General features: G+C 43.9%; 1 protein-coding gene across 1 annotated transcript in view; it reads right to left on the reverse strand.

Annotated features, from left to right (window-relative positions):
* The window catches only part of LOC126336041 (uncharacterized), a 417,766-nt gene that overhangs the window by 26,202 nt on the left and 364,993 nt on the right, over positions 1–26,571 (reverse strand). Inside the window, exon 9 of the mRNA XM_049999520.1 lies at positions 8,061–8,489. Coding sequence (XP_049855477.1) covers positions 8,061–8,489 — 429 coding nt within the window. The remainder of the gene's footprint in view (positions 1–8,060; positions 8,490–26,571) is intronic.

The following is a 26,571-nucleotide window of genomic DNA, read 5'->3' on the forward strand; positions in this document are numbered from 1 at the left end:
TTTTTCAACAGCTTTTGATTCACAAGTGGCTTGGAATCATAAACTAGCTGATAACTTCTCAGAATAAGCTTCGTTGATTTACGTTTCACGAGGTCCAGTGGCTATCGATACTTATCCTAACTCTTCATGAATTAATTTCGAAACGTGTACTCTAAAGGCAGCTATTTTAGAGAAAAAGTTTAAACTTCTCTTTTGATCTTCTCGTGCACTTTGACTCAAAATGACAGTTTTATTCTTTTCTACGTCTGCATCTACTTCATCACTCAGCGATTCACACATACGAGCTTGGGAGAGTGTTCATCGAACCACCTTCAGACGCTTCGTCTGCCGCTGCATTCCCGAAGAGCACACATGAAAAACGTGCTTAGTGTAAGCAGACTCATTAGTACATCTGTTGCATCTTGTAAGTGATCTACCAATAAAACGCACTCTTTACTTCGCCTTCAGCACAAAATTTCCTGTACGATGGTTCCAGTTTCAGTTTTTCGCAGTTGTTATCTCCAAGGATTCAAATGAATTAGTATAGAGTGATTTATAGTGTAACCGAAAATTAAGAGGATTCCTTTTGGTACTCATATATGGAAGACCTAGTGTTGTTCATGAGACAGCTTGGGGCATTCAGTATGTAATGCAACACCTTTTTTTCCTGAAAGCAGGTAGGTTTTATTCAGGATACTAACACACCATATTATTCTGCATGCTTTTGGTTACGAGCAACAGCTATCAGCGTAATCTCCGTTTATTGCGACGCCCCGTACGCCATCTTAGATGGAGGGTCAGTTTGCCCTCGTGGGACCTTTTCACTTGGCGATGTCTGAGCCGACGCCTTAGTGCATGAAAAACCTTCCACGTAACGCTCAACAAATTCCGGCACAGACGGTGCTTCGTTGCTCTTTGTGGTGTTCTGTTAGGTGATGAGGAATCCAGCGGGCACGACCTTTGAGTACTCCGACTGGTGGACGAGTGTGTCAGCGCTACCAACAGAGACGTCCAATTGCGCATCGAGGTGTTTCTGACCCGTCGATCACTTCGAATGAGAGTGTCTGTACGTTGCAACAATGCAAGAGTGTGCGGCCGGCACGCAGGAGAAAGGAGAGATTTGCGCGACCTTGTAGCGATGATGACAGACGCCTCTCCCAACGACTCACCGTGCTTTTGTTCTCTACTAGCTCTCCGTAGACATTCTACAAGCGCTTATGAAATCTACTAAACGGAACTCTACATCTGCATCTGTATTTATACTCCGCAAGCCACCCAACGGTGTGTGGCGGAGGGCACTTTACGTGCCACTGTCATTACCTCCCTTTCCTGTTAAACTCTCATATGGTTCGCGGGAAGAACGACTGGCGGAAAGCCTCCGTGCGCGCTCGAATCTCTCTAATTTTACATTCGTGATCTCCTCGGGAGGTATAAGTAGGGAGAAGCAACATATTCGATACCTCATTCAGAAAAGCACCCTCTCGAAACCTGGACAGCAAGCTACACCGCGATGCAGAGCGCCTCTCTTGAAGAGTCTGCCACTTGAGTTTGCTAAATACCTCCGTAACGCTATCACGCTTACCAAATAACCCTGTGACGAAACGCGCCGCTCTTCTTTGGATCTTCTCTATCTCCTCCGTCAACCCGACCTGGTACGGATCCCACACTGATGAGCAATATTCAAGTATAGGTCGAACGAGTGTTTTGTAAGCCACCTTCTTTGTTGATGGACTACATATTCTACGGACTCTCCCAATGAATCTCAACCTGGCACCCACCTTACCAACAATTAATTTTATATGATCATTCCACCTCAAATCGTTCCGTACGCATACTCCCAGATATTTTACAGAACTAACTGCTACCTGTGTTTGTTCCGCTATCATATAATCATACAATTAAGGATCCTTCTTTCTATGTATTCGCAATACGTTACATTTGTCTACGTTAAAGGTCAGTTGCCACTCCCTGCACCAAGTTCCTATCCGCTGCAGATCTTCCTGCATTTCGCTGCAGTTTTCTAATGCTGCAACTTCTCTGTATACTACAGCATCATCCGCGAAAAGCCGCATGGAACTTCCGACACTATCTGCTAGGTCATTTATATATATTGTGAAAAGCAATGGTCCCATAACACTCCCCTGTGGCACGGCAGAGGTTACTTTAACGTCTGTAGACGTCTCTCCATTGAGAACAACATGCTCTGTTCTCTTTGCTAAAATCATTTCAATCCAGCCACACAACTTGTCTGATATTCCTTAGGCTCTTACTTTCTTTTATCAGGAGACAGTGCGGAACTGTATCGAACGCCTTCCGGAAGTCAAGGAAAATGGCATCTACCTGGGAGCATGTATCTAATGTTTTCTGGGTCTCATGAACAAATAAAGCGAGTTGGGTCTCACATGATCGCTGTTTCCGGAATCCATGTTGATTCCTACAGCGTAGATTTTGGGTTTCCAAAAATGACATGATACGCGAGCAAAAAACATGTTCTAAAATTCCACAACAGATCGATGTCAGAGATATAGGTCTATAGTTTTGCACATCTCCTCGTCGACCGTTCTTGAAAACTGGGACTACCTGTGCTCTTTTCCAATCATTTGGAATCTTCCGTTCCTCTAGAGACTTGCGGTACACGGCTGTTAGAAGGGGGGCAAGTTCTTTCTCGTACTCTGTGTAGAATCGAATTGGTACCCCGTCAGGTCCAGCGGACTTTCCTCTGTTGAGTGATTTCAGTAGCTTTTCTATTCCTTGGACACTTATTTCGATGTCAGCCATTTTTTCGTTCGTGCGAGGATTTAGAGTAGGAACTGCAGTGCGGTCTTCCCCTGTGAAACAGCTTCGGAAAAAGGTGTTTAGTATTTCAGCTTTACGCGTGTCATCCTCTGTTTCAATGCCATAATCATCCCGGAGTGTCTGGATATGCTGTTTCGAGCCACTTACTGATTTAACTTAAGACCAGAACTTCCTAGGATTTTCTGTCAAGTCGGTACATAGAATTTTACTTTCGAATTCACTGAATTCACTAACTTTGACATCGTTTAGCTTCTGTTTGTCTGAGAGGTTTTGGTTGTGTTTAAACTTGGAGTGAAGCTCTCTTTGCTTTCGCAGTAGTTTCCTACTTTTGTTGTTGAACCACGGTGGGTTTTTCCCGTCCCTCACAGTTTTACTCGGCACCTGTCTAAAACGCATTTTACGATTGCCTTGAACTTTTTCCATAAACACTCCACATTGTCAGTGTCGGAACAGAAATTTTCGTTTTGATCTGTTAGGTCGTCTTAAATCTGCCTCCTATTACTCTTGCTAAACAGATAAACCATCCTCCCTTTTTTATATTCCTATTTACTTCCATATTCAGTGGTGCTGCAACGGCCTTATGATCACTGATTCCCTGTTCTGCCATTACAGAGTCGAAAAGTTCAGGCCTGTTTGTTATCAGTAGGTCCAAGATGTTATCTCCACGAGTCGGTTCTCTGTTTAATTGCTCGAGGTAATTTTCGGATAGTGCACTCAGTTTAATGTCACTCGATGCTCTATCCCTACGACCCGTCCTAAACATCTGAGTGTCCCAGTCTATATATGGAAAATGGGAATCTCCACCTAAGACTAACATGCTGAGTAAATTTAAGTGAAATGTATTCCAGATTTCTCTCAGTTGTTCTGCCACTAATGCTGCTGAGTCGGGAGGTCGGTATAAGGAGCCAATTATGAACCTGGCTCGGTTGTTGGTATAACCTCCACCCAGAATAAGTCACACGAACTATCGACGTCTACTTCACTACAAGATAAACTACTACTAACAGCGACAAACACGTCACCACCGGTTGCATGCAATCTATCCTTTCTAAACACCGTCTGTACCTTTGTAAAAATTTCGGCAGAATTTTTCTCAGGCTTCAGCCAGCTTTCCGTACCTATAACGATTTCAGCATCGGTGCTTTCTATCAGCGCTTGACGTTCCGGTACTTTACCAATGCAGCTTCGACAGTTTCCAATTACAATACCGATTGCTGCTTGGTCCCCGCATGTCCTGACTTTGCCCCGCACTCTTTGAGGTTGTTGTCCTTTCTGTACTTGTCCGAGGCCATCTAACCTAAAAAACCGGCTCTTTGCTTGGAATGCACTACACACGTCACCTAGCAGAACTTCGTGAATCTATAGGGACTGGAGCGAGAATATTCCACCATGTCCCACAAGATTCCGCATACTTTCAGCTGAAACTGGGCAAGAAAAGGAAGTGTTGCTGCCCCTCGTATTGCAGCAATTTCAGAGAAAGCAAGTTCCACTAATTTCTTTTCATGACTCATTAGTGCTCGCTTTGCTGTACATTTTATAGAATGTGTAAACGGGCACTTCATGCGCTAGAATGCAGGTACGAGGCGCATCTGACAGGCAGCTTAACTGCACACCTCCCTACTTCGTGAGGTTGTGCTCGTGAGGATACTTGCTCGCGGTACTGTGTGGTTCATGCTGAATCTTGCACTTACATGTGACAGCACCTCCAGTTGTAAGAATAGTGGAAGGCGCGTAAGTTGTAACTAATTCCCACTCACGCTGTGATGATACTGGTTTGTCATATGTAGCTAAGCGACAATATACACTTATGATCATTTTATGTTGCATTCTCATAAGCTTTCTGAGCGGAAGAGTAAGACCTGCGAATTCTATATTTTAGTTCATGTTTCTCCCAGTTGATGAAATGTGGTGAGATATACCACCTTTACATTGTAGGCAGTGGGTAGACAATAGCGGAAATACGGGAGGTTTGCTACCAGGAATACCCACAGACAGTGGTCGTGCAAGTAATCTGCTTCGGGTATCTCCTAAGCCAGAGTATGTCAAAAGCGCCTTCCAGAATAGTGCATTAGAATTCAACTTAAGAAGACAGGTTGTCGTAAAAGCGAAGGAGGGAACACAGCCATCGCTATCTTCCCGTAAACAGCGTGGGAAGCGAGCTGTATTTACACGCCCAGGCATCGTTCTACCAGTAATAAGGCGAGGGCAAGTACACTGTCAACGTTTACTTTGTTGACGGAGCATACAAAAAGCGCTGGAGGAGAAATTTCTGCAAGCTTTGGTTGCACGCTGGAAGAGAGAGGGAGCTTTCCGGTTGCCACTGTGGCAAACCTTGCGATTTCCTCGCCGTCTATGGTATTTCTAAGAAGTGTGAGGGAGGAAAAAGTCCGTATTCGATTTTGGGGCAAGCATACGGCGCGGTTTGCGTCTCGTCGCTGGAGAGTCTCTCTTTCGTGCCCTGTTCAGCTTGCCGCGCCTTTAGTTGTTTTGGAGTAAGTGTCGCATGTAGCATTTACATTGTCTTTGCAACTCATAGCTCAAAATCTGCGAGTCAGTTTCGCAACTTGTGACTGGTCTTTGTCGTTTGTTCTCTGTCATACTGGGATCAAAAGTCTCAAAATCGGGACTCATCTGTCGATGCTATCCACTGCTTTTCGTGAGGTGCCCAGACCTTGTAAAGTGATTTGCATCTCTTCCGGAGAGCATTCGGGTGCCTTCTGCACTGATACAGTTTTTATGTATCTGTATACCATCACTCTGGTGATTCAGAGGAATCTTAAGAGTTATGCATATTACTATTTACATTTTTTGACGAAAGCAGTTGATAATCAACCCAGCTTCAGCTTGAGCAATGTAGATATAGACCAAACAAATGAATCTTTTTAAGATAATTTTTTTCTCACGTCATCATTTCCTCCCACAACGTTTCGATGAGGCGACCCTTTTCAATAAAAATAAATATCTTAAGAGGATTTAGCTCACTGAACCGAAGTCTCACCCCCACGGTGTTTCTAATGTAATGCAGGCGCAATTAGGAGAGACATTTTCTGTTCTTTTAATCCGGAAAGTTAGCTGGGTCCCTTCTAATTACACGAATTTAATTAAATTTTGCTTGTGGACAATGAAACTTCACCTGTATTCGTCAATAATTATCGATTAACATTTTTACGATTTTGTTGCATTCTATCTGAGCATATACTGAGATGACGAAAGTGGTAAGATACCTCTTAAGGTTGCATCGAGCCCCAATTTGCCCGGAGTAGTTCGTAACTCCATGTGGCAAGAACTCAACAAGTCGTTAGAGGTCCCCACCAGGGCTACTGGGTCATGTTGCCTCTCAAGCTGCCCATAATCGGGAAGGATTTTGTGCACTAACTGACCTCTCGATTAAGTCCCATAAATGTTCGATGGGATTCATATCGGGCAAAATGGGTGACCAAATCATTCCCTGGAATTGTCCAGTATGTTCCTCAAACGAGTCGCAGACAACCTGTGACTTGGCACATTGACATCCATAACAGTTCCATAGTTCATTGTGAACATGATTCAATGAAGGGGTATAACAGGTCTCCAAGTAGTCGAACCTAATCATTTCCAGTCAGTGTCCAAGTCCACTCCTTGTAACACAGTCCACAACTTTATGCAGCCACCACCAGCTCGCACAGCGTCTCTGTTGACAACCTGTGTCCATTGCTTCGTAGGGTCGGCGCTACACTCGAACCCTAAAATCAGCTCTGACGAACCGAAATCGGCACTCGTCTGACGAAGCAACGACTTTACAGTTGTCTGGGGGTACAACCGATATGGTCACGAGCCCAGGCGATGTCGTGCAGTTAGCAAAGGCACTCAAATCGGGCGTCAGTAGTCATAGCCCATTAACGCCAGATTTCGTCTCATTATCCTAACGGATACATTCGTCGTACGTCCCACATTTATTTTACGTAGTATTGCTTATCTCTGAGCACTGACAATGCTACGCAAACGCTGCTGCTCCCGGTCGTTAAGTGAAGGCTACCGGCCACTGCGTTGTCCGTAGTGACAGGTAATGCCTGAATTGTGGTATTCTGCGCACACTCCTGACTCTTGGGATATCGGTATAACGAATTCCCTTACGATTTACGAAATTAAATGTCCCTTGAATCTAGATGTAACTACTGTTACGCTCTCAGGCTCTGTTAATTCCCGTCGTGCGACCATAATCACGTCGGAAACCTTTTCACATGACTACTCCGCCAATGCACTAACCTTTCATACCTTGGGCAAGCGATTCAACCGCCGTCACTTGTAATGGTTCTTTATTTACGTGACCATTACGGCAGTCCAACCCCATTTCTCTATACCAGTAATATCTTACTACTTTTCTTCGAAGTAACAGATATATTTTTGTGACAATATTCACATTTGGTTTTATTAATGTATAGCTACTCCGATGTATCGATGTGTTACAGTGATATGGTTCTTGTGTGTATTCATTTCTGTGAGACTGTCATAATCTTTCACTTACTTGTAACCGTTTTGGCGCGAATGCGCACAGAGCAGTCTTTGTTTCATTTTGCAGAAGTTAATTTTTCATTTCGCTTTGTAAAAGAACAGTCAAGTCTTGTGTTTGCTTAAAGTGGAAATTAAATATATGAAGATTGATACAAAACTGTTTTCATAATGATGTGACAATTGAGAGGAAGTATATGTAAATTTACAAGAAGTTTCATAAAAATGTGGATCGTGAACACCAAGTCAAAAGTTATTTCTACCATACCATTGTTCTGATATGGGATTGTTTGATCATAAAGAATTTCCTGAAAAACGCATTTGTTGGGCCCCCTAGCAGTCAAAGTGCAATCACCCTAGAATCAACAAGATGAGCCATAACAACTTCGACGAAATCTACGTGGGAATCCATTCAAGTTAAGTGCCAAAATTAATGATTTTTTTTACAGTGGCTACATTACTTCCATTCTGACGATACGATCCACAGTCAATAACTTTGTTGTTGCCCGATAAAGCGAGCATATGCTGCGTGAGCTACATTATTAATATGATTTCTAACCTACTTTGCAAGTGGTGGCATTGTTAGACTGTGCAGAGTCGCTTGTTTGGTCATTTGTGTGCTGAGTTTGCGAGCGTAACAGACACCTTGCGCAAACCACTTCTGAACCCAGGTCGGCTCACACACGGCACAACAAGAAACGCAAGAGACGTGATCATTACAACACGTCGCCGGAACCCCAGTATCCAGCTATTGAGTCGGCCATTCCGGGTTTCAGGTGCGATACGCAGGAGCGTACCTGCGGCGTGCGGCTTGTCTGCGGAGCTGACGTTGGCACCCCTGTGGTCCGGCGGGTCGTTGATGGAACGCTCGCCGTACGGCACGCCGCCCCCAGGCGGCTGCGGCGTCGCCCATCTGTTGCCGGAGGAGGCGCCGAAGGGCTTTTCGAAGTTATAGTGCGGGTCGAAGGGCCGCGTGCGCTGCGGCGGCACGGGCAGCGGGGGCGGCGGGGGCGGCAGCGGGCGGTGGCGCAGCGGCGGGTAGGCGGGAGGCGGGCTCCAGGCCGGAGACACCTGCACGTCGGGGTGCGGCGCGCGCGCCGGCCCGTACGGCGACATCGTGTTGGGGAAGCTCTCGCGCGACGACTTGTTCAGCTTCTCGGGCAGCACGCGGTTCCAGAAGTCCGTGTAGCGCCGCCGGTACTGCTTGCCCACCGACAGCCGCTCGTCTGTAAACCAAGCAATTAGTTGTGTAGCACAGTTACTATAACAAGAGATTGGCTTTCAGGATATAAAATGTAGACTGACAATGGCAAGAAAGCATTCCTGAAGGAGAGAAATAGATTTATGTGCCAGAAAGTCGTTTAGCTACATCTACATCCATACTCCGCAAGCCACCTGACGGTGTGTGGTTGAGGGTGCCTTGAGTACATCTATCGGTTCTCCCTTGTATTCCGGTCTCGTATTGTTCGTGGAAAGAAGGATTGTCGGTATGCCTTTGTGTGTGCTCTAATCTCTCTGATTTTATCCTCATGGTATCTCCGCGAGATATACGTAGGAGGGTGCAATATACTGGTCGACTGCTCGGTGAAGATATGCTCTCGAAACTTCAACAAAAGCCCGTACTGAGCTACTGAGCGTCTCTCCTGCAGAGTCTTATCTATCATCTCCGTAACGCTTTCGCGATTGCTAAATGATCCTGTAACGAAGCGCGCTGCTCTCCGTTGGATCTTCTCTATCTCTTCTATCAACCCAATCTGGTGCGGATCCCACACTGCTGAGCAGTATTCAAGCAGTGGGCGAACAAGCGTACTGTAACTTACTTCCTTTGTTGTCGGATTGCATTTCCTTAGGATTCTTCCAATGAATCTCAGTCTGGCATCTGCTTTACCGACGATCAACTTTATATGATCATTCCATTTTAAATCACTCCTAATGCGTACTCCCAGATAATTTATGGAATTAACTGCTTCCAGTTGGTGACCTGCTATTTTGTAGCTAAATGATAAGGGACCTATCTTTCTATGAATTCGCATCACATTACACTTGTCTACATTGAGATTCAAATGCCATTCCGTGCACCATGCGTCAATTCGCTGCAGATCCTCCTGCATTTCAGTACAATTTTCCATTGTTGCAACCTCTCGATACACAACAGCATCATCTGCAAAGAGCCTCAGTGAACTTCCGATGTCATCCACCAGGTCATTTATGTATATTGTGAATAGCAATGCTCCTACGACACTCCCCTGCAGCACACCTGAAATCTCTCTTACTTCGGAAGACTTCTCTCCATTAAGGATGACGTTGCGTTCTGTTATGGAGTGTACCCATGTATGGAAGTGAAACATGGACGATGAAAAGTTTGGACAAGAAGAGAATAGAAGCTTTCGAAATGTGGTGCTACAGAAGAATGCTGAAGATTAGATGGGTAGATCACATAACTAATGAGGAGGTATTGAATAGGATTGTGGAAAAGAGAAGTTTGTGGCACTACTTGACTAGAAGAAGGGATCTGTTGGTAGGACATGTTCTGAGGCATCAAGGGATCACCAATTTAGTACTGGAGTGCAGAGTGAAGGGTAAAAATCTTAGAGGGACACCAAGAAATGAATACAGTAAGCAGATTCAAATGAAACGTCCCCTTAGAAAAATTTATACAAGACTGTGCTATGTGAAACGTCCTCTTTGAACAATTATACACGAATGTGCTTAAACTGACACACAATATTTTTAGCGCAACGCAATCTGACTTCCTAAAATCGCTACGAAAGAATGGCCCTGACTAACATTAACCTATACGTTACACAAATCACTTACCTCACAAAAACCTTCGTTACTCGAACTACTGCAATACAGCGAGCGCCACTACCGCCAGCTAACTAAAAGATTCAAACTACGGAAGTCACTAACTACTGAGGCACAGTTAGGAAATGAAAGATTTTAATAGAGAACAAACAATGTATTTACCTTTATAGTCATAATATATATATATATATATCAGTTCATGACACCAATTCTTACAAATTTCAAAACTCCGCCATCTCTCTCCCCACGTCCACCACTGCTGGCGCCTCACCTCCAACTGCGCAACGCTATGCACTGTTCATATCCAGCTACCGCTGCCCAACACTACAATGGCGAGTATTACAACAATGCCATCCAGCCACAGACTGCACACGGCACAGCCAGTGATTTTCATACAGAGCGCTACGTGGTGGCGGCGTTACCAATAAAAAAACCTAAATAGCCTACTTACACAGAAGGATGTAGGTTGCAGTAGGTATTGGGAAATGAAGAAGTTTGCACAGGATTGAGTAGCTGCCTGAAACCAGTCTCAGGACTGAAGACCACAATAACAACAACAACATTTTTTTTATCATTCGACTTGCCACAAGTACCTTACACTGCAGATATACACTGCCGGGAAAAACAGTACATTTAGAACTTTCAAATTCACTCTATATTTGTCATCGCAACACTAGATGTGGATAACATGAAATGATTATGTACAGATCAAAAGCACAAGCACCGGCCGGTGTGGCCGTGCGGTTCTAGGCGCTTCAGTCTGCGGGCGCAGGTTCGAATCCTCCCGCGGGCGAGATCCCATTCCCAGTTAAGAAATGCATCAGGAATCTTGAGGAATTCAGTGGCTTCATTCCCAGACCCTCTATTATTTGTGTCAAAAAAACCATAGATGCACCTCTATGTTAACGCGTCATCCCATCATTTCTCACATAGGAAGAGGATGTGATTTTGAATTTGGTACTTGCTTGTGCATCGTATTCCCATTAAATTTGTCACCTCATGATATTGCTTTTTCTTCAGCGAATACATCGCCGCTTTTTTCCGTATCTGGAGATGGAGTGGACGCATTATAAGTTGTACTTGCAACACCTCAACTGACCCAGTACCAGAAGCTCCCGTCAACCATAGAATTATTTCACGCTGTGCACGGTTAACTGTAGGAACTGGTCTTACGAGCAGAAGTCTTTGGGCACAAGTACTTGCACAGTATCCCACGATCACAGTTAAGATAACGTCGTGATGCGTTCTTCTTGTCTGCTCCCGTCAACCATAGAATTATTTCACGCTGTGCACGGCTAACTGTAGGAACTGGTCTTACGAGCAGAAGTCTTTGGGCACAAGTACTTGCACAGTATCCCACGATCATAGTTAAGTAAGATAACGTCGTGATGCGTTCTTCTTGTCTGCATTGCCAACTTGTAATCGTAACTGGCGAGATTAATATTTTTTTCGCCGTCTTCCTGGCTCTCTTGCTCAATTCTTCAGTATGTGCACCATAATTTTGTCGTTCGTGCAACAATACGCTCAAATATCTGGTGACGGTCTTCATCTTTATGAACCTGTCGCCTTATTTCATGATCGGATCTGTTGGGAGATTCCCTTTTAGCAGTATGTGCGTGCTCTTTTTCAGGCGTAACTGACTGTTAGAATTACCGAGTTAATTGTTGCAGGACTATGTAATACCTATATTCCAGGTTTCTTCTGGAGCTTCCCTTCGAAAGGATCATCACATCTTCGGCATATGTCACTTTCATAAAACAGTTGTATAACGGTCGTCGGCAATCCAAGTTCCTTAGGAGGTCAAAAAGTGCCCTTACCGCTTCTGACTCCACACTGTTGCGAATTTATTTCAGAATAAGTATTTTCTCCTGTAGTACATCGTATAGCAACTTCTCCAGAATCTTCCCTAAGGTACCGAAAATGCAGATCGGTCTGTATCACTTTGGAGCTAGGGGCTCCTTCTCCTCCCTTTTTTCAAGATCGTCACTAATCACTTAAGCAATAAGTACAAAGAGAGGGTGGCAGTCATATTCTCCAGCTGCTACTGCTACCGGCTGTCATACACAAGCTGCGCTTCCTTTGGTACAATGAGGCATCGCCACACCCGCCGAAAGTGTTCAGGCGCGAAATTAATCCGCTCCCTTCAGGAGTCTAGTATCCGTTGTTAACGGCATGTATCCTACTTTTTAGTCTCAGTGCAGATTTTGGCAAGCTATGGTGTTATCAGATTCTTTCCATCTAGTATATACACACAATTAAGAATTTACACAGTCACTGGCCATCTGTGACAATGTTATACTTCTAATTGTATTCAACTGTCTGATTGTTAATGGTTCTTTCTAAGATTTCAGTTCGTAACTCTCATGTCCAAAATCAATAAATCCATTTGTTATAGTCTCAATTTCTTTTCACTTATAGCTAGGAGATCCCTTCTACACTATAGGAGTGGTGCTGCACCCATTTGTTTCATTATTAATTGTGCCGTCCCAATTAATTCTCATTTAAAGACGACGTTTCCTATTGTGCAACAGGACCCTTCTTTTCAATTAATTTTTTTGATTATTTGGCGTGGTTCCTCATTCCGTTATGCATCATAATCTCGTACTGTGCATCCTAAGGGTATGTTCCTACCACAACCGATAGCCCAAAATCACATTCGTAGTCTCAGTGGAAGTAAAGGAACTGTTCTATGGAATTAACTTTCTAACAAGTACCGAATATGGATCGGGGGTAAACTGAATGAAGACGAATGTACTGAGATAACCCGGAAAGGAGATTATCGATCTACTTAATATCAGAATTGGAAATCACGAGGTAGACGAAGTTAAGGAATTCTTCTGCCTTGGAAGCAAAATAATACATGATGGCCTCAGCGAGGAAGACAAAAGTGAACTAATACAGTCAAAGAGGAAACTGCTGGCTAAAATAATACTAGTGCCAGACATCTGCGTTACTCTGAAGATGAAATTTTTGAGAAAGTACATTTCGAATACAACATTCTATGAGAAGCGATCATGGGCTGTGGGGAAAGCGAAATGAAGAGAATCGAAGCTTTGGGGATGTGGTGCTATAGAAAGATTCAGAAAATCAGATGGGCTGATATGGGCTGAGGAGATCCTCCACAGAATCGATAAGGAGAGGAGCGTATAGAGAACACTGTCATGAAAAAGTAACAAGATGCTGGGACATGCGTTAAGACATAAGGAATAAGTTGAGTGGTAGTAGGGGTAGCTGTAAGGGCTAAAAATTCCAGGGGATGTCAGAGAATATGTCCAATAAATAAATGAGGATGACGGATGCTCTGAAATGAAGATGATGGCAGAGGAGAGGACGTTATGGAAAAATAACAGAATTTACTTCTTCTTTCTGTATGGTAGACACTATTAGCTTCTATTCTGTACGTATGTTTTATGGCTTTCCTGTGTGTTTATGGTTCACGGCTTTTCAATATCTTCGGGTCTGGGCCAGTGATACTGGGCTGGGTATAGAACTGCAGCATGTACCCAAATCTCTGTAGACTACAACGTCAGCCATATTGTAGTTAGGCAAAACATTTCGATCGATCTATACGTGGATGACAGATGCATTTTATATTATGAACATTATGTCATAAACTATAACAGTAACTGCAGTAGCGCATTATCAGATCATCGTGAGATTGCAATTGGTCATTATAAGACGTCAAGTTAAACAGAACATTTAATTCCTAGACTTAAGCTACGAGATTTACTATATATTTGTGGTTTTCTTCTTGCTAAATGGCAATAGGACATTTACTGCTCAAAAATATTTTGTGGGCTTTGCATCTTTACTGTGTATATCGTGTAGGAAGTTTACGTGCATGTGCGACACTGTTCCCGAAATTCATTATCTGTCACGTTGTACATATGATTTCAAAATGGACCGTACGTATCACAGGTAATTACACATAATTTTCATGAAAACTGAGTTTTAAGTGCCCTGACGGAGGAAGTGTTATATGTCATTTGCTGTATGTCTTTGTGTCAGTGTGATACCTTAAGCGCCAGTAAGCAATCCATCACTTCAGAAAACAAGTAGTCCTATGTAAAAATATACGTCGTTTGAGACTGAGATGTAGATTCCCTTGAACATCAGTTACATTTACTAAGTACTTGCTTTATTCATATATAACGTTTGTCAGTAGTGGTATATGCGAAGAAACCATGTCAATTTCATTCATGACACATCCGCATTGTTTTCAAACTTTGATTTTACGAACTACACATATTTAAAAGTTTAGCTAATACAATACCTAATTTTAGTTTCTGCTGCATCTCTTGTCGCTCTTTCGCACGACAATGGAATTTATGAGTAAAGCGTAAGTCAAATAATGCAGTTTCATTTGAATGCAGCATCTGTTTTCTGATCAGCCTGTCAATATTCGGATTATACGATATTTTTATAGTAATACAGCGGAAGTACCACCAGGTTTTGCACTATTCCCGAATGAGTTTATGTTGTTCTTCTCCAGAAGTCCTTAACATACGATATTAAGAGTTAGAGCAAAATCGGCAATTATTAACTTGTGTATTCCAATGACACTTGGGGGCTAACACGCTTTGCCGGGTGGAATTTTACGTGCAATTTAGACAGAGCTCACTATTTTCAACACAAAGAGTTTCCAGTGGCTGACAAAGTACGAAAATATAGGTCTCACGTGTCAAAGACTGCCCAATCAGATTTCCGAAAGCTCGGTTGAATAGTTTGTGACGTCTGAGCCACTAAGGAGGAAAAATCGTCCTTTTAGCTGTTAGACGGGAGTAGCATAGAGTAGTGTGTCTAGAGGCCGGCCTGGGTGACCGAGCGGTTCTAGGCGCTACAATCTGGAACCGCGTGACTGCTACCGTCGCAGCTTCGAATCCTGCCTCGGGGATGGATGTGTGTGGTGTCCTTAGGTTAGTTAGGTTTAAGTAGTTCTAAGTTCTAGGGGACTGATGACCTGATTTAAGTAGTTCTAAGTTCTAGGGGACTGATGACCTCAGATGGTAAGTTCCATAGTGCTCAGAGCCATTTGAACCATTTTTTTCTTGTGTGTAGAGGCATGTAGACAGAGGACTTCTCTTACGGTATACGGAAATAGAAAACAAGAGAATCAAACACGCCAACGAGTCATTTACATTATTTCAAGGCTTTCTTGATGTTCCTATTTATGATCAGTAAGTATGAGTGTCGCGCAGTAGATACATGAAAACTGAAGCTTACGTTATGTCTTCCTAGGTAAGTTTTCTCGTTCCCGTTATAATGTTTTCAGATCTATTATTTTCCAATTCAAATAGTGGTAGCCTTGCCTTTATGATGTGTTTGATGCAGACATTTTTTTCGGAAATACGCACTGTTTCGAGCGCCACTTGAAAGAGCGTTCCAGGAGGACTTCAGTGACGTAACAATTGTGGAACTTGATGAAACAGTGACAACATAAACGCGCCGCAAACCAGAGTCCAGACGTCAGGAAGCAAAATACCGTAACGTCTGCATTATAATACAAAAGAAAACTTAACTCAGGAAATACCGTTCGAGTGTTTATTATTACGTGTGTCATATAACCTTGTGTACTGATACATGCTATAAAGCGATTCCGTCTGGGCCATATTACACAATGAATTTCAGCTGAATTACATCGCAACAAGTCTTCAGAATTCGTCGTTGCTGCTTTGTAGGCTTTTTATTTTAATGTTACTCATAAAGACTATAGTTGTGAAGTGTGGTGATGCCCTATTGTGTCTGTCGACTGACAGATCCAACGATTCTAAAATGTTCTGTTCAGAAGGTCTGTAACTATCTGTGTGGAAGGACAGGAGATCCGCCATATTTGTCTGAACTTGGTTCCGTTGCCTCTGGGTTAGAGGCAGCTTTTAAAGAGATAGCTAATTACTCTCGCATATCAACTAACGCAAAGAAGCTGTCTCAGGGATAAGCTTCTTTCAGATGATGTACCGTGGAAAGCGGCTTGTACTCAGAGACACGGGCTTGCATCGAGATGAAACACGTTATATTTCCATTTCCGTTTTTGACTTGTCAACCTTCTGACTACTTTCATGCCGCCCACCACGAATTTCTCTCCTGTGGAAATCTTCTCATCTCAGATAAGCACGTGCAACCTTTCTTTTTAAATGTCTGTGTTCCTCTACGTCTTTTGTCCTCTGTACCTCCCTCTTGTACCACGGAAGATATTCCGTGATGCCTTAGCAGGAGTCCTGTCATCCTGTCCTTTTTCTTTGTCAATGTTTCCCATGTATTCCTTTTCTCACCAATCCTGTGGAGAACGTCTTCATTCCTTACCTTGTACGTTCGCCTAATTTTCAACATTCTTCTGTCTCAAATGCTTCGATTCTCTTCTGTTCTGGTTTTCATTTGTCCATTTTTCACTACCATACAATGATGCTCTCCAAACGCACATTGTCACAAACTTATTCGTCTAATTAAGGGCTACGTTTGATACTAGTAGAGATTACCCTTAGCCAGAAATGCCCTTTTTGTCAATGGTAGGCTGATGTCGTGCTTGTTTTCCGTCTAGATAGCAAAATTCCTTAACTTCGTCTACTGTATGATCCCCAATTCTAATGTTAAGTTTCTCTCTGTTCCCATTCCTGCCACTTCTCATTATATTTGTTTGTCATCAATTTACTGTCAATCCATATTCTGTACCCATTAGACAGTTCACTTCTCTCAGCAGATCTTGTAATTCTTCTTCGCTACCAATGAGGACAGCAATGTCATCAGGGAATCTTATCACTGACATCCTTTCACCCTGAAATTTAATCCCACTTTTGAATTTTTCTTTTATTTCGCTGATTGCTTCTTCGATGTATAGATTGAACAACGGGGGCTGAAGATTACATGTCTGCTTTGTAGCCGCGCCGTCTTTGGCGTCTTGTCACGGCCCCCGCTACTCCCTCCGTCGGAGGTTCGAATCGTCGCTGTGTGTTGTCCTTAGCGTAAGTTAGTTTAAGTTCGGTTAGGTAGTGCGTAAACTTAGGGACTGATGACCTCATACCTTACCACAAATTTCTAAAAATGATTTTCTGTCTTACACCTAATTTCAGTCCGAGAACTTCGTTCTTGGTCTTCCAGTCTTAGTGTTCCCCCTATTTTCTCAGAATTTGGAATATCTTGCACCATTTTACATTGTCGAACGCTTCTTTCCGGGTCAACATATCCTACGAATGCGTAATGGTTTTTCTTCACTCTTGTTTCCACTATCAACCACAACGTCAGCACTTCCTCTCTGGTGATTTTACCTTCCCTAAAGCCAAAGTGATCGTCACCTAACAGATCCTAGATTTGCTTTCTTATATTATTCTTATCAGCAACAAAAGCTGTTAAGCTTCTCGCACTTGTTGATTCCTGGTATCTTCGGAATTGTGTGGATAATATTTTACCGAAAGTCAGAAGGTATATCGCCCGTCTCGTACATTCTATTCACCAACGTGAATAGTCCTTTGAATAGTCCTTTGCTGCCACCCCCCCCCTCCACCCCACCAACGAGCTCATAAATTCCGAAGAAATGTTATCTATCCCTTCTGCCTTTTTTATTCTTGAGCCGTACAAAGCTATTTCATATTCTGACTCTAATACTAGATCCACTATCTCTTCACCTGGTTCTTCTTCTACCCCCCTCATAGAGGCCCTCAGTGTACTCTTTACACATATCTGCCCTCTCCTCTGCGTTTAACAGTGGACATCACGTAGCACTCGTAATAAATGCTACCACCCTTGCTTTTAATTTCGCCGATGGTTGTTTGGACTTTTTATATACTGAGTCAGTCCTTCCGACAATCATATCTTTATCGATTTCTTCACGTTTTTCATTCACCCATTTCGGCATACCTTCCCTGCGCTTCTTATTGTTTCATTCCCTAGTGATTTTTATCTCTGTATTCCTGTATTATCCTGAATGTTTTTCTGCTTCCTTCTTTTGCGGAACAAATCAACTATTCCTTCTGTTTACCATGGGTTCTACGCAATTATCTTTCTTGTACCTATGTTTTTCTTTCCAACTTCTGTGGATGCACTTTTCAGACATGTCTATTTCTCTTCAACTGAACTGCCTACAGCGTTATTCATTGTCTCAGTACCTATAGTCTCAACGAACTTCAAGCGCGTCCCTTCATCCCTTAGTACTTCGTGTCACACTTATTTGTACATTGAATTTTCTCGCTGATCTCTAAATCTTCGGCTTGCTCTTCATCATTACTAAATTGTGGTCTGAGTCTGTATCTGTTCCTAGGTACGGCTTACAGTCCAATTTCTGATTTACAAGTCTCTATCTGTCGCCTGTATATCTGATCTATTGTCAGTGTCGGTTTGCTGTCGATTCTGACGAAAACAACTCTATCACTGAACAGTTCACAGTAACTCACTCTGTAACTTTCCTTCTTATCCATAACGAATCCTACTCCTATTAGACTATTATCTGCCGCTTTTGATATTACCCTATACTCCTCTGACCAGAAATCCTGGCCTTCTTTTGATTTCACTTCACTACCTTCAATATATGTAGATAGAGCGTTAGCATTTCCGTTTACAGATTTTCTAGCTCCTGTACCACGTTCAAACGTCTGACATTCCATACCCGACTCGTAGAACATTACCCTTTCGTTGGTTATTCGGTCTTTTCCTCAAGGTCATCTTGCCCTTGGTGGTCCCCTCCCAGAGATCGGAATGGAGGAAAAGTCCGGAATATTTTGCCGACGGGGAGATCATAATGACACAGGTTCTTTTGATTCACATTACGTGTCTTTAATTAAGTGGTTTCAACTTCTATTTGCAACCTTATGGCGTTGATCAGAACTGATTCTTCCTCCATTTAGTTGCTGTTTGCCACGCCAAGGGTAGGCGAATGCCCTGAACCTCTGTCCACTACTCCCCTGTCTGACGTGGCCGTTGGCACAACGAAAGTGAGTTGTGGTGCCAAAAGTCTTCGGCTGCCGTTGCTGATGAGTTAAACACTGACGAGATGCGAACCGGGGAGTCAGGAAGTTTAGATTGCTAATCAAAGACGTTACACCTAGACATAGATCACCTCTAGATAACAGGTGCCTATTACCTTAGAAGGCAAACATACATATGCGTATCTCCCATTACTGAACACGAGACCACGATAGAGAATGCATTGTAACTTTATACGCAATCAGAGATGAAGAGAATCGAAAATGGGGAGATGTAGTGCTATAGAAGGATGTTAAAAATTAGGTGAATGTAATGAAGAGGTTCTCGGAAGAATCGCCGAAGAAAGGAACGTATGGGAAACAATGACAAGAAGAAGGGACAGGATGATAGAACGTCTGTCAAGACTTCGGGGAATGACTTTCATGTTGAAACTTCCTGGCAGATTAAAACTGTGTGCCGGACCGAGACTCGAACTCGGGACCTTTGCCTTTCGCGGGCAAGTGCTCTACCAACTGAGCTACCCAAGCACTCCGCTGCAGAGTGAAAATCTCATTCTGGTAACATCCTCCAGGCTGCGGCTAAGCCATGTCTCCACAATGTCCTTTGTGTCAGGAATGCTAGTTGTGTAAGGTGAAGTTGTGAGGAGGGGGCGTGAGTCGTGCTTGGGTAGCTCAGTTGGTAGAGCATTTGCCCGCGAAAGGCAAAGGTCCCGAGTTCTAGTCTCGGTCCGGCACACAGTTTTAATCTGCCAGAAAGTTTCATATCAGCGCACACTCCGCTGCAGAGTGAAAATCTCATTGTGGGAACTTTCATGTTTCTAGAGGGAGTTTTAGCGGATAAAATCTGTAGGTGAAGACAGAGGTTGGAATATGTCAAACAAAAATTAAAAGGAGCAGTGAGGATAAGGGTTCAACGCCCAGAAATTGTTGAGGTTTTTGGTGCTACTCTGAAGTAAAGAGTGTGACACAGGACAGGAATTTCTAGCAGCCCGCCACGAAGTAATCAGAAGGCTGACCCAAAAAAAAGCGAAATATGGTGGTTCCTGGATTCAAAATGCTCTGAGTAAGGAAGAACGGAGGCTTCTGATTCTAAGGTATCCCCCCTGTTCCAGTGGACGGTGGTGGGAGGCGCTGTGGCTGGACATGAGAACGCCCATTTCCTACGATGTACGCAGGGAAAGCACAGTTACCCTGGCGCGAAGCAAGCAACCTTGCTTAATAAATATTTGCTAATATAAGTAGCTTTTTCCATCACAAATATTGGGAGAAACCTACAGATCGTAAGTCTTTTCTAAGAACAAATTTACAGTCACAGAAATCGATCATCTTAATAAATACGTTCAGCTAAGGAAAGTGTAAGAACGGCTACGAAATATGACGAGAGTAAGAACGAGGTATAGGTTGCGTGACACGGCCGTCAGTCGCCGACAGGATACCTTCCCATCTAATTCTGTCGTAACACCATGCTCTCAGGAAATCACTATTTTGCATTTAACCTCCAACAGTTACGTCACTATTATCAGTTTATGGTATTAAGTAAATAAATAGATCTTACTGACGTCCCTTTTGAACATTATTCGAAATAATATAGCTCGCCGCTGCATCACTTAGAATCACAGGGAGTAGAGTCGAACTTTACAGAGAACCCGACGGCGCTGACGCTGCTTCTGCGAGGGACATAAAGTGCGAGAGCTTCTCGGCAAAACAGATGGAAAGAATCCTACACGAAGACGTACTAGGATAGTCCAAGGACGGATTGTTTTAATATCCGAAAAACTTGTATGGGAAAGCAGCGTCAGTCATACTGTTCGCCTCTAATGCCATCCCCTATGGATGCTGAGGAAACACGGAGGGGAGACGAAGTTTTCCGGCCATCGGTTGTGGGCGTGTAAGGATCGCCCACGGATCTGCAAACGAAGCAGATTAACGTACATAGATAAATTTTGTGAGGAAGAGCACTGTATAACTTTTTATATGCACGTGCCAAACTCGTGCGAGGGAATTAGCCATGTGATCGTGAAGGATTTTACCCACATATCCAGCCCAATTCAACAAAACAAAGTCTTATCACCTTAAATAGTTTGATACATTACTGCCAACGGCTGTGAACGATCTATGGACCGGGGAAGGCACGCTGCTTATTGCGACAAGGTGCATTGCACGAACAGAACCACTGAGTGTAAATAATAACTCTGCAGAGTCCAACCAGTCTCACTGTCTCCTACTCGGCAGTAATGTCGTGTGGGTAACTTGACATGTAAGTGTTTCATCATGTCACGCCAGAGGTACACAATGTGAACACAAGTACCCAGACACCCTAAAAAACATACATTTTTCTTATTACATGCATTGTGCTATCACCTACTGCCAGGTACTCCGTGTCAGCGACCTCAGTGGTCATTAGACATCGTGAGAGAGCAGAATGGGGCACTTCGCGGAACTCACGGACTTCCAACGTGGTTAGGTGATTGGGTGTCACTTGTGTCATACGTCTGTAACCAAGATTTCCACACTCCTAAACATCCATAGATCCACTGTTTCCGATGTAATCTTGAAGTGGAAACGTGAAGGGACACGTACAGCACAAAAGCGAACAGGCCGAATTCGTCTGTTGATTTACAGAGACTGCGGACAGTTAAAGTGGGTCGTAATGTGTAATAGGCAGACATCTATCCAGTCCATCATACAGGAATTCCAAACTGTATCAGGATCCACTGCAAGTACTATGACAGTTAGGCGGGAGGTGAGAAAACTTGGATTTCATGGCTGAGCAGCTGCTCATAAGCCACACATCACGCTGGTAAATGCCAAACAACGCCTCGCTTGGTGTAAGGAGTTTAAAGATTTGACGATTGAACAGTGGAAAAACGTTCGCAGTGACGAACCACGGTATACAATGTGGCGATCCGACGGCAGGGTGAGGGTATGGCGAATGCCCAGTGAACGTCGTCTGCCAGAGTGTGTAGTGCCAAAAGTAAAATTCGGAGGCGGTCGTGTTCTGGTGTGGCCGTCTTTTTCATAGATGGGGCTTGCAGCCCTTGTTGTTTCACGTGGGACTACCACAGCATAGGCCTAGATTGATGATTTAAGCACCTTCTTGCATCCCATTGTTGAAAAGCAATTCGAGAATGGCGATTGCATCGTTCAACGCGATCGAGCACCTGTTCATAACGAACAGCAAGCCGGAGTAGTTTCACTACAATTACATGGCTTTAATGGACTGGCCTGAACAGAGTCCTGACCTGAATCCTATTGAAAATCTTTGGGATGTTTCCAGAATGACATTGCGCTGATATGAAACTTGCTGTGGGATTAAAACCGTTGACCGGACCGGTGATTTTTCGGCTGCTTTCACCGTAAGTAGTAATAATCCTATCGTTAAAGAACTGTTTTTTTACCTAAGAAGCAAATCAAAATGTAAATAACTTAATTACAGACCACTGATGATGCTTTCCCTCTGGTGAAAAATGACGCATTTTTGCGGTTGCAACGTCAGACCAAAAATACCCTCAAGAGTAATAAAGTAACTACGGACACTATGGCCACACTAATAAAGAATTTAAACTTTCAAAGCTTCTTCAGGGATAACTTCTGAGTTTATGGATGCTCGTAATTAGATAACTAGGTAATTATATTTATTTACTTTGTTACGCTAGTTACTTTTGTTTCTCGGAAAAGACTTCCACAACAATAAAAAAAACTGTAATATTAAACCGCCAAAAAACAAGAAACAAAACACAAGATGTGGTTTCTCATAGGCGACTATGTACAGCTGACACAGTTTGCGTCACCTCTGGGACAGCTGAAGTTTATGTCGTTCTGCCACTCTTTCAGTGCATTCAGTGAACGCATGTTCGAGATAGATACCAGCCAACTCTTCATCCGTAAAGCTGTACACAGCACTACTTTGTATCAGACCTAATGCGCAACTAACAGTGCCGGAAACAAAACCGTAGACAGAACCAAGCAGCAATAAATGCAAAGCTGAGGGAAACGGTTTATAGAGGACATTACTATTGTCAACGGCAGGTAACTTCATTGAAAGGCAACTTGACAGACAGCGCATACCGTCATCTGCACTGCCGTGTGCTGTTTGCAGTGCAGTACCGGTACAAAGTTAACTGGTATAAGGCATCAAACGAAATGCAATAACTCTACAGAGAGCCGCTGGAGACAATGTGTGCCTTATACCAAAATACAAGGAACGTAATCCTGAACAACCTCTGCAACTATGTCAGTGGAGTTCAATCTGTATATTACAGTTGCGGAGAATGTTATGTGGAGAATTTGTCGACATTTTACTACAAATGAATCTAAACCACAGAGACTAGCAGAGAAATTTCAGAACATAGACATGATTGTCGAGTTTAAAACTTCCATCTATGAGACCTTAACTTTTCCCGGCGAACTGAATGTTCAACTAACTTTCGGCTTTGGTGCCGGGTGACATCATCGACCACCCCGACATTTCGACAGGAGCACATCCTGCCATTCTCAAGGCACAACTGCCACTGAGAATGGCAGGGTGTGCTCCTGTCGAAATATCGGCCGTGGTCGGCGACGTCACCCGGCAGCAAACCCGTAAATTATTTGAACGCTTCCATCTATGTTGATCCTAGCCTCGAAGTCCAAACGTCACCGCCATGAGAAAGGATGTATCAGTGAGTGCGGAGAAATCGATTAGTAGATGTTGTGCAGTACTTGAGCAGTCCCTGAAGTTTTAATCTCTTAAGGAAGACAGACAACAGTAGGTGGGAAGAGCGGTTTCTGGCACAATAATTTGTGACACTTTCCTAAACACAGGCACCTGGTATCGCTGCATCCCCTCCTCTTTTCCCTCTTCTATCTCACTCGTCACGCTATGAGGCTGTTATTCCGTATATATTTACAACTTAATTTATGACCCTGTGGTGTTACAGCGCTGGTTGTAGCGCAGAATTTGGTGTTTAATTAGGATTAATTTGTTACACAGTCAGCTATTCTTAATGCTATAATTTATGACGCAAGATGGTTGCCAGATGTTTTATATAGTCTTATCTTAATAGTTATAGCTGTGACTCTATATGGCTGCTCGATATTTTTGCAAGACAGCCTCATCTTAATCAGTATAATTTATCACACAGTATGATAACACAATCAAAAATGGCTCCGCAAAATACTTTCATCACTATGAAATTCTAGTGGACATAACGTAGTGTAAAAATGGCAGTGAATACAAAAAATGCCAGCTCGTTCTCCTATTTAAAAATTAAAGGCGTATTATAACTTTTTGCAGTGTTATAAATAAAATGTAGCCACTGTAAGGAGTTGGAGTTAGCATTTGATAATATTACCAGGACTACCTTTCATAGCCAGATAGAAGTTTAATGTTAAAGCGACTACCACTGCACGGATGTTGTAGGATAGAATGGGACAAGAATGTTTATTTATCGAAACAAATTCCGCTTGGGGCCACTACTGTTCTGCTGGCCAAGCACCGACAGATGCCTAACAATATGGTCGATTGCCACCAGTACAAGCTAAATCAGACGACACTTCCAATGAAATAATTATGAAAAATCCGCCTCGATTGCACAAACTACCTTGTGTTTACCTACGTTTCAGCGTGGGTAACCACACCTTCTTCAGAACAAATATAAAGCAGCTTGCCTAAATAGATATAGTCAAAGTCTAGTATCACCACCTACAGCGGCAAGACCCCATAAAAATGTTTTACAAATACACGGTACATATGTACCAAGTCAATAATATTACTTATCTCAACCCTGTGTGTGCTGCCTCGCCCCAGCCAACATACGATGGTCACAGGCTCTCCACCGAACTGATGCCCCGCAGGCTGCTCACATGCGCGGCTATCAAAATCACTGCGCATACACGCGGCCAGGAAACGTTCTTCTTATGCATGGGAGCTGGATTACAAAGTTAACATGGATCGGGACCCAACTCATTGCCGAAAGTTGTCTTACAAATAATAAATTGAGCAAATGATAAAAGCGATAATGCGGGAATTAAGACATATTTAATAGCAACGCACGACAAACTTTGTGCACGGATGGTACATCAGTCACAAGCTAATGTGGACGCCCTAGAATTAGGCATAAATTATAACTAAACTAAAAAGGTAGCTATGCTAAGGACGTTATTGTTAACGGATAAAATCGCTCTAATAATATCTGCACTAAAAACAACCTTAGTCGCTACATCACCATAATACACTCCTGGAAATGGAAAAACGAACACATTGACACCGGTGTGTCAGACCCACCATACTTGCTCCGGACACTGCGAGAGGGCTGTACAAGCAATGATCACACGCACGGCACAGCGGACACACCAGGAACCGCGGTGTTGGCCGTCGAATGGCGCTAGCTGCGCAGCATTTGTGCACCGCCGCCGTCAATGTCAGCCAGTTTGCCGTGGCATACGGAGCTCCATCGCAGTCTTTAACACTGGTAGCATGCCGCGACAACGTGGACGTCAACCGTATGTGCAGTTGACGGACTTTGAGCGAGGGCGTATAGTGGGCATGCGGGAGGCCGGGTGGACGTACCGCCGAATTGCTCAACACGTGGGGCGTGAGGTCTCCACAGTACATCGATGTTGTCGCCAGTGGTCGGCGGAAGGTGCACGTGCCCGTCGACCTGGGACCGGACCGCAGCGACGCACGGATGCACGCCAATACCGTAGGATCCTACGCAGTGCCGTAGGGGACCGTACCGCCACTTCCCAGCAAATTAGGAACACTGTTGCTCCTGGGGTATCGGCGAGGATCATTCGCAACCGTCTCCATGAAGCTGGGCTACGGTCCCGCACACCGTTAGGCCGTCTTCCGCTCATGCCCCAACATCGTGCAGCCCGCCTCCAGTGGTGTCGCGACAGGCGTGAATAGAGGGACGAATGGAGACGTGTCGTCTTCAGCGATGAGAGTCGCTTCTGCCTTGGTGCCAATGATCGTATGCGTGTTTGGCGCCGTGCAGGTGAGCGCCACAATCAGGACTGCATACGACCGAGGCACACAGGGCCAACACCCGGCATCATGGTGTGGGGAGCGATCTCCTACACTGGCCGTACACCTCTGGTGATCGTCGAGGGGACACTGAATAGTGCACGGTACATCCAAACCGTCATCGAACCCATCGTTCTACCATTCCTAGACCGGCAAGGGAACTTGCTGTTCCAACAGGACAATGCACATCCGCATGTATCCCGTGCCACCCAACGTGGTCTAGAAGGTGTAAGTCAACTACCCTGGCCAGCAAGATCTCCGGATCTGTCCCCCATTGAGCATGTTTGGGACTGGATGAAGCGTCGTCTCACGCGGTCTGCACGTCCAGCACGAACGCTGGTCCAACTGAGGCGCCAGGTGGAAATGGCATGGCAAGCCGTTCCACAGGACTACATCCAGCATCTCTACGATCGTCTCCATGGGAGAATAGCAGCCTGCATTGCTGCGAGTAGATACATAAAATACCTCCTAAAACCGCGTAGCAATAAGAAAATGCAAATGGTGTTCTTCTTGGCTAACCAAACCCTCCACTCAGTAGGAGGGAAAACGTACTAAAATGGGGGGAGGCTGGAAGGGGGCGTCTTTACC

This window comes from Schistocerca gregaria, chromosome 2, assembly GCF_023897955.1.
Source record: "Schistocerca gregaria isolate iqSchGreg1 chromosome 2, iqSchGreg1.2, whole genome shotgun sequence".
In the NCBI taxonomy this organism is placed as follows: Eukaryota; Metazoa; Arthropoda; class Insecta; order Orthoptera; family Acrididae; genus Schistocerca; species Schistocerca gregaria.